This window comes from Cavia porcellus, unplaced genomic scaffold, assembly GCF_034190915.1.
Source record: "Cavia porcellus strain 051 isolate PalLab524CR breed Dunkin Hartley unplaced genomic scaffold, mCavPor4.1 scaffold_1, whole genome shotgun sequence".
NCBI classification, from domain to species: Eukaryota; Metazoa; Chordata; class Mammalia; order Rodentia; family Caviidae; genus Cavia; species Cavia porcellus.
Window position 1 is genome coordinate 12,941,124 of NW_026947484.1, and position 8,819 is coordinate 12,949,942.

An 8,819-nucleotide genomic window follows, 5' to 3' on the forward strand; every position below is an offset into this window, starting at 1 on the left:
CATAACCATAACCCTGTCTAACACTAACCCTAACACTAACCCTAACCCTAGCCATAACCCTAAACCTAACCCTAACCCTAACCCTCACCTTAACACTGAATCTAAAACTAAACCTAACCTAAACCTAACCGAAACCCTAAACAATAACACTAACGCTAACACCATACCTAAACCTAACCTTATCCCTAAAACTAACCCTTGTCGATGTCGCTCCCGGCCTGCAGGAAGAACATGCGACAGATTCTGACAGTGTGCAACCTTGCCTTTATTTGTCTCCACGTGGGCCCCGCGAGGCCTCCTCTCTGTCACCAGCCCTTTCTCGCCCGTGGACTTTCTCTATCCCTCTTTGTGCTTGCTCTCGTGGCGGGAAAGGCATTCACTTTTATAGGGCAACAGTAGCCAATCAGTTCAAAGCGCGCGATGCGGGCTGACTGGCTAACATCAGCTGTTGCTAGGCAGACTATCTTACAGAGCGGGTTGTTTAAGTCGCCAGCACAATCAGGGGGCAGGAAGCAGGCGCCAACTTGACTCACTCGATGGGAGGGGCAATCTAGCTCAGGCTCCGCTCCCACCCACAGGCCCTACGTCCGCCAAGTAAGGCGACCGGTGTAGGCCGCGGCTCCCAACATCTCCCCCTATTTTATTTACTTTGAATGAATGTATGCATCGCAGCCCGCCCTGGATCGAGTGCAGAGGCTTATGCCCTGTGTTGAGGCCCACCGTAGGCCCTTGGCTTGGACCCTGGTCGGCCGTCCCTGGGTCCACCAAGGCCTTGAGACCCTCGTCCTTTTTCCAGGGCCAGGAGTGAACTGGACGGAACCTGGATGCACATAGGCATGCACTCATGCCCCTCCGTGCGATCCCCTCGGAGAGACATCTAGATCTGGGCAGATTCTAGTAATCCAGCGGCTTTCGTTCAGTATGGGGTAGGGCCTGGCTTAGGTCGAGTCGTGCTGGGGAGGCACGCTCTTACCCGTCATTGACTCACCTACCCTGCTGTGTAGTGTCAATAGGGAAGGAGTGCGGAAGACCCGCCACATCTAGACCCGGTCGTAGGCCAGTCGAGCGAGCCATGCGTAAGCCTGGGGGTCATTGTGCCCATCACGGGCTGCTGCCAGGGCCGCATGGGCAACCAGGCGTACTTGACCGCCGGGCTGCCGCAAGGCGCCCATTAATAAATGATGTGACCCATCAGAGCAAGCATGGTCCTATAAGTAAGAGCAGAAGCAAGGAGCACAGGGGACCTAACAATGGTAAAATATAGGGGAGCAAGCCATTCCAGGCTCCCCAAAAGGGGTTGTCTTGTAGTTCTTTTCTTCTCTTTTTTAGGTCTTCTTGCAGTTTTTTTAATCGGTCTCGAACGATTCCGGACTTGTTGGCATAAAAGCAGCATCTTTCCTGTAAGGCAATACAGATACCTCCCCTCTCTACAGTGAGTAGATCTAGGCCCCTTCTATTCTGCAGAACAACCTCTGCAAGGGAATCAATTTGATCTTGTATCTCCTGAAGGGTTCTCTCAACTATAGACATGTCTTTTATCAATTGCTTGGATAACTGAGTATATTTGGTTAATGAAACTCCTAGGCCCGCAGTCCCGGCGGCCAGGGCTCCAGTTATCCCCAGACCAGCCAAGAGAGGTAAAATCAGTACATCTCTCTTATGTCTTTTTATAAAGGTGTCCACAGCTGGGATGGGCATGGGTTGGTCCCCAGGGACAATACCAATGTCAGGCAACAAGTAAGCTAGGCCACATAGGCCGGTCCAATTACTGGGCAGGTAGGTATAAGCATGACCATTGCCGCAAGCAAATACTTTGCCAAAGGGGGCACATAGCGGCGAGCTACTACTTACATTGGTTATGGACTCACACGAGGCGACTGCCAGCGCTCCAACAACAATATCATAACTATTATTTTGTGGGTACTTTTGGAAACAGGATGCATTAAACTGTCCCATAAACTGGACCCGAAATGGAGGCCCATGTGAGCAATTATAGGGTGTGCTATAATTGTAAGGTTCACTTTCATAGTCTCTAAACGGCATGGCCAGCGGCCATGATTCTCCCATCATCATACACAGCCAACAATCGGAGGCCAGCCCTGGGTCAGTAAGATTGAGTGCTTTGTGGGTAGCCTCTAATATGGATTCAGTAGCGGGGTCAAGGTTAATGCCTCGGGATTTTGGGTGTAGGAGTGGATGGTAATTGACTTCAGGGAACGGATTTAATTGTTCCCATCGCTCGATGACCTGTTCCTGCCGGTACTGGTCTTGGACCCCTCCACCGTCAGAGATGTGAACGGGAGCGGTCATAGACCAACAGACCGTTTCTCCAACCTCTCCATTACAACCCGACTGCATGAATGGAGAACTGCCTACAGCAGCGGGAATATGGTTAGGGGCAACAGGGCTTTTAGTTGTAGTTAGCGTTGCCATCCAATAGGTTGTACTCTTAAGTTTGCATTGTTTTGTCTCTGTATAGCATGTAACATGCATGGATTCCTCAAACTTAGTGCAGGGACATGTGGCGAGATCACCAGGCCCTGAGGGACTCACCTTAGGCTTAAGTATGCACTGATAGGATGGTTGACTAAATCCTCCTGCAGTGGAGGGGTACACAACTGAGAATGCTGTTTTATCCCCACAATCGGTCCCTGGTCCTTTTTTGGCGCTAGGTGGTATACTGCTTACCGTGCCACCTCCGCAATCGCACGGACTGCCAAGAAGGCTCGTGCGAAGATCTATTCCAGAAGCGGGGCCCCCCAGCCCCGCATGTACCATACTTATCCTGAGGAGTGCTAGGACAACGCCCCCAACGAAAAAAGCAGCCTTTTTCGGGTTCATCTGGCTGTCAGGCCTGCTGCTGGTCTCCGGCAGGACAGGATTAGTCTTCAGTCGAAGGGCTTGTCGCACGCGTCAGTCTTTCTGGGACCCACAATGGTTCTCGTCCCGGTTCCTGCGGGAAAACACAAACCGCACCTCGGTTCCAGCTGACTACCGGATCCGGGCCCATCCATTGTCCCGTCAGGACATCTTTCCATTTTACCCATCCCTTATTGCTAGGAGATGGATTACAATGCTCCATAGCCGGGGGGTGGTTGTTATTGTTCAGGTTTAAAAAATTGTATGTGAATAGTGCCATGGATAGCCGTGCCTTTGGGGGCAGGCCCTGGCCTACTCCCCCTTTTTGTTTACATAAGATTTCTTTGAGGCTTTTATGAGCTCTTTCAATAATTCCTTGGCCTTGAGGATTATATGGGATACCATGTTTTAAGTGTACTTCCATAGTCTTACAGAACTCATTGAAGGCTTTTCCTGTATAGGCTGGTCCGTTGTCTGTCTTTAATATTTTGGGCTTGCCCCACGCGGCCCAAGCCGCTAAGCAGTGATTGATCACATTAGATACCTTTTCACCTGTCTCTGCAGTTGCGAATATAATATGAGAACAGGTGTCCGTGGAGACATGGACATACTTAAGAGATCCAAATTCTGTCATGTGTGTGACATCCATTTGCCAAATATCGCCAGGGATCAACCCTCTGGGGTTAACCCCCATTGATATGGCAGGTGTGTGTGTGGCGCATGAGCCGCACAGTCGCACGATGTCCCGCGCGTCAGCCCTGGAGATGCGGTACTGGTTGGCTAGCGTCCTGGCATTGACATGGAATTTGTCATGGAACTGACGGGCTTGCTCTATTGGAGATAACATATTGAAAATCCATAACGAGCGAGTGGCCGCGTCAGCAGCCGCATTGCCCTGTACCATGGGCCCTGGTAGGTGTGTATGTGCTCTTATGTGAGTGATGTATATTTTGTTGTGTCTATTTATGAGCAATGTCTGGATAGACAAAAACAAGTTAGTTACTTTGGAGGTTGGTTTAATTGGGCCTGCAGTCTCAAGGACCTGCATGACATTGACAACATATTTTGAATCAGAAACAATATTAAGGGCCCCTGGGAACTTCTCGAGGACGGTTTGTACAATTTGTAACTCCACCACCTGTGGTTGATCTGGTTCAAACTGTATGTTAACTGGAGGCATGCCTGAGACCACATAGGCCCCTATCCCGGTTTTTGACCCATCAGTATAGACTGTTGTTGCAGGAGTAAGGGGTGCAGGGGCGGTGATTTTTGGAAATATCACCGGATGTTGAGTAATAAACTGTAGTATAGGGTCCTTAGGGAACTGATTGTCTATCTCCCCAAGAAATACACATCTCAGGATGGCCCAAGTATCTATGCAAGCAGTCAGAATTTTTATTTGAGAAGCGGTATAAGGCACCCGAATAGCGTGAGGCGTGGAGCCAAAATGCTGGATGGCTCTACTATGTGCCTCCAGAGCCAGAGAAGCAACTGCTTCCGGGTAATGTTCAATAATCTTGGCAGGTGAAACCTTAGGGTGCACCCACAGAAGTGGTCCTTTCTGCCAAATCACTGCCGTGGGCTGGGAACTGGTCTGCAACAAGCAGACCTCAAAAGGCTGTTCTGGGTCAATTCTCTGTAATGTAGCTTTGCTTACGGCCTCTTCTATCTTCTTTAGAGCAACTCTGGCCTCTGGGGTGAACTCTCTAGGGGAGGCAATATCCGGATCCCCTCTCAGGAGATCAAACAGGGGCTTTAAGTCCGAATTAGGGATGTGCAAGTAAGGTCTGATCCAATTTATATCTCCCAGTAACTTTTGCATGTCATTTAGGGTTGTAAGATTATCTGTTCTGATGGTTACCTTCTGTGGAGAAATCGATGTAGGGGAGACTTTGGTACCCAAGTAAGTCACTATGTCTCCTCCTTGAATCTTGTCAGGGGCAATATGTAAATTAGCCTTTCTCAGGGCCTTGACCAGTTGGCCTAGCATATCCTCTAACCTATTTATGTCCTTCGCACTGATCAGCAGATCATCCATGTAATGAATGCACCTAACTCTGGGGAAGGCTTTGTGTAGGGGGGCCAGTAGGGAATCAAGGTAAATCTGACACATAGTGGGACTGTTGGCCATACCTTGGGGCAGCGTTATCCACTCGTATCTGAGATCAGGGCTTTCTTGGTTAATGGTGGGTAAGGTAAAGGCGAACCTATGGGTGTCCTCTGGATGCAGGGGGATTGAGAAGAAACAGTCTCTAAGATCTATAACATAAACTGGCCAGGACTGAGGGATGGCTGAGAGAGCTGGCAGCCCCCTCTGGACCGCCCCCAGGGGCTGCATCTGCGCGTTGACCGCCCTTAGATCATGGAGCAGCCTCCACTTACCTGATTTCTTTCTAATAACAAAAACAGGGGTATTCCAAGGGGAGGTTGATGGCTTTATGTGCCCTGCCTGAAGCTGGGTTTTGACTATCTCGGTTAACGCTAAAAGCTTCTCCTTGGGTAGGGGCCACTGAGGTACCCAAACCGGATTCAGGGACTTCCAAGTGATCTTAATTGGAGTAGGCAGGAGAACTTCCTCAGCGGCCCCTAGGAAAAAGCCAGCCCGTGTCTACCTTCCCTTTTTTCTACAGGTACGGGAGATGTCCGGCCCTGCAAGGCAGAGCCCAGGCCCTTGCCGGGGACATATCCCTGATTCTTAAGTATACCCTTGGCTTGGGGAGAGCAGGTGGATGTAAGAGTGACATCCATCTGAGTGAGGTTGTCTCTTCCCCACAAAGATACCGGCAGCTGTAGAACAAAAGGTTGAAAATGTCCTTGGTGACCCTCCTCATCACACCAAGGCAGGGTCACGGCACTAACCTGGGGGGCAGCCACCATCCCCAACCCTTGGAGTGTGTTATCAGCTGTATTGGTGGGCCAGCTAGAAGGCCAGTCCCTCTTGGAGACAATGGAGCGGTCTGCCCCTGTATCCAGGAGTCCTGTTATATTTCTACCATTAACCCTGAGCGAGAGCATGGGTCTTTTATCAAGAGTCATATGAAGTCCTTCAAAAATTTCTCCAGAGGAGCCAAAACCCTGATCCCCTCTAACCCGTTGTCTAGACTGGAATCTCTCATGGAGACTGGGGAGCAATAAAAGTTGTGCTATCTTATCCCTCTCATTAATCACCATGGTCCCTACATGAGATTGGACCATAATCTTAATGTTTCCTGTGTAGTCTGAGTCTATAACCCCAGGGAGCACGGTAAGGCCCCGGAGGGCTGTGGAGGACCGTCCAATCACTAAACCAACTGACTTTTCAGGTAGCGGTCCTTTGAAGGTGGTCCCGACCACCTGAACGCCCATATTGGGCGTTAATAGGAGTCTGGAGGCGACACAGAGGTCCACGCCTGCTGACCCAGGGGTAGCCCTTGTGGAGGGCTGCCACCTTGTGTTGTCCTGTCTAGGGGGCGGGGGCCCGTCCGTAAGGAGGGCCCCCTCTGGCCGTTTTTTGGCTCCTGAATCCCCCTGCCACTAATGCGGTTTCCCTGGGCATCAAAAACTGATCTGCAATCTTTCGCTTTGTGTGTTCCCTTCCTGCATCGTTCGCACATGCCTATTGGCCCTTCCCGTGTATTAACACTGTGCGGACAGTCTCTCCTAATATGCCCTGGTTCCCCGCAGCCAAAACATCCTTTGGGCTTACGATCTCGCTTAGGTCCAGAAGCATCCTTAGCTTGTGCTGTCGCGGCTACAAAGGCCGCCGCAAGCTTTGCTGCAGTCATCTGCCCTCCAATCTCCCTACAAATCCTAATCCAAGCATTGAGATCCTTGTTTTTATGCGGGGCAAGAGCCGCTTTGCACTCTGTTGTGCATTGTTCAAAAATGAGTTGTTTGATCAGGGGCTTTGCCACCTCTTGGTCTGAAAAAACTTTATCGCCCGCGTCTTGCATCTTACCCACGAAATCAACAAATGGCTCTGTGGCACCCTGCACTATCTTAGAAAGGCATAATGAGGCCGCCCCCGCACCGTTCACCTGTTTCCATGCGCGGAGCCCAATATTAGAGATTTGGTCATACACCTCATTGGGGAACTGAGTTTGGTCATCCCTATATTTACCTGAGCCCTGGAGCATATCTTCGTTCCACCTTGCATGCCCCCTGCTAACATTCTTTTCTGCTTGCTCGATGGCAAACTCGGCATACCAGGCTCGCCAATCAAGATAACTACCCGAAGGAAGGCATGCCTTGGCCAGCTGCATCCAATCACCTGGTGTAAGAGGCTGAGAGGCAAGATTCTCTAGCATAGCTATAGTATAAGGAGCTGTGGGCCCGAAGGTCGTGACAGCGCTTTTTAATTCTCTAATCTGTTTTATTTCAAACGGTTCCCAAACATTGCGCCCTTGGCCTGGGGCCATTTGCACAGGATATACTCCATAAAGACCGTAATCCATTCCTTGCATCGGTGGATCCCCTCCGGGCCATCGTTCACCCCTCCATAACCGCCCATGAAAATATCGTCCGCCCCGCGGCGCAACGTCATAAGACAGCGGTCGCGACAGAGTGGAACGGGGCGTCACTTCCTGTGCCGGCTGAGAGAAGGGAGGGTTCCCTGTAGCGGCCTCTCGGCGGGGAGCCGCTTCTGGAAAAGAGCTCCAGGGCGGAGCGGATGGCTCTCTGTCTCCTCCCCGCCAGAGAGCGCTCAGGGGCCCTTTCTCCTCTCTCTGCTTTTCCCGGGCGGCGCACGCACACAATTCCAATTCACGGCGCAACTCGGCATAGGTGTTTTTGGCCTCTCGGCTTCCTGCCCCACCTTCTGGTTCCTCCTCGCTATCTAAGTCGGAGGACTCTAGAGCTTGGGTGTCCTCTATCTTTCCCTGGATTTTTTCCCCCTGGACAGATCCCTCCCGAGAGCATTCCGACTTTGCCTGCTCAAAAGCCTTGCGTGCGTCTATGATTTCCGCGTCTCTAACTGCTGACGGGAACCCCTTCCCCTCCCCTTCAAGGCACGCATGTATCATTTCCCACAGGGGGCGAATAGCCAGCGAAATATCCCCTTCCAATTCCGCCGAGGCGAGGTCCCCGCCTAACTTCTCCCATGACGGCAGGTTTAAATGCCCCGTGGGTAAAAACCAGGGAGCTACCCTATCTACCTCTGCTATGAATAGTTCCAGTGTTTTTTGACCTACCCTGAGGTCTCTAGCTTTTAAAAGCTTTCTAAGGGCCTTTACCAAGGGCCGCGCCTCCGCGCTCGGTAAATTACCCATCTCTAACCTCTAAGGGCTGTAACTCACCGCGTGTGACTTAAAGAACCCATCACCTACGCGTGAGCCTGAGGGGAGTCTAAAAGCCCTGTAGGTGCGCGCCACCCAGAGCCCAGGCTTATCCCCAACTCACCTGTCCGGCAGCACCACGCTGGAGCGTTGCACACCACCGCCGTGTCTCGGGGTTGAGCAGTCCCCGTACGGGCCACCAAATGTCGATGTCGCTCCCGGCCTGCAGGAAGAACACGCGACAGATTCTGACAGTGTGCAACCTTGCCTTTATTTGTCTCCACGTGGGCCCCGCGAGGCCTCCTCTCTGTCACCAGCCCTTTCTCGCTGGTGGACTTTCTCTATCCCTCTTTGTGCTTGCTCTCGTGGCGGGAAAGGCATTCACTTTTATAGGGCAACAGTAGCCAATCAGTTCAAAGCGCGCGATGCGGGCTGACTGGCTAACATCAGCTGTTGCTAGGCAGACTATCTTACAGAGCGGGTTGTTTAAGTCGCCAGCACAATCAGGGGGCAGGAAGCAGGCGCCAACTTGACTCACTCGATGGGAGGGGCAATCTAGCTCAGGCTCCGCTCCCACCCACAGGCCCTACGTCTGCCAAGTAAGGCGACCGGTGTAGGCCGCGGCTCCCAACAAACCCTAACACTAACTCTAACCCTAAACCCAAATTCTAACCCTAACACTGACCGTAACACTAACAGTATCCTCTA

At 51.5% G+C, this 8,819-nt stretch overlaps 1 protein-coding gene across 1 annotated transcript; it reads right to left on the reverse strand.

Moving 5' to 3' along the window:
• Window positions 1-1,152: 1,152 nt before the first annotated feature.
• LOC134475244 (syncytin-1-like) lies at window positions 1,153-8,383 on the reverse strand. Its single transcript, XM_063245006.1, has 2 exons — window positions 8,236-8,383; window positions 1,153-2,953 (listed from the first exon to the last, which is right to left on the reverse strand). Exon 2 carries the CDS (start codon window positions 2,839-2,841, stop codon window positions 1,192-1,194), a length of 1,650 nt encoding a protein of 549 aa, XP_063101076.1. The 5' UTR covers window positions 2,842-2,953; window positions 8,236-8,383; the 3' UTR covers window positions 1,153-1,191.
• Between the last annotated feature and the right edge of the window lie 436 nt (window positions 8,384-8,819).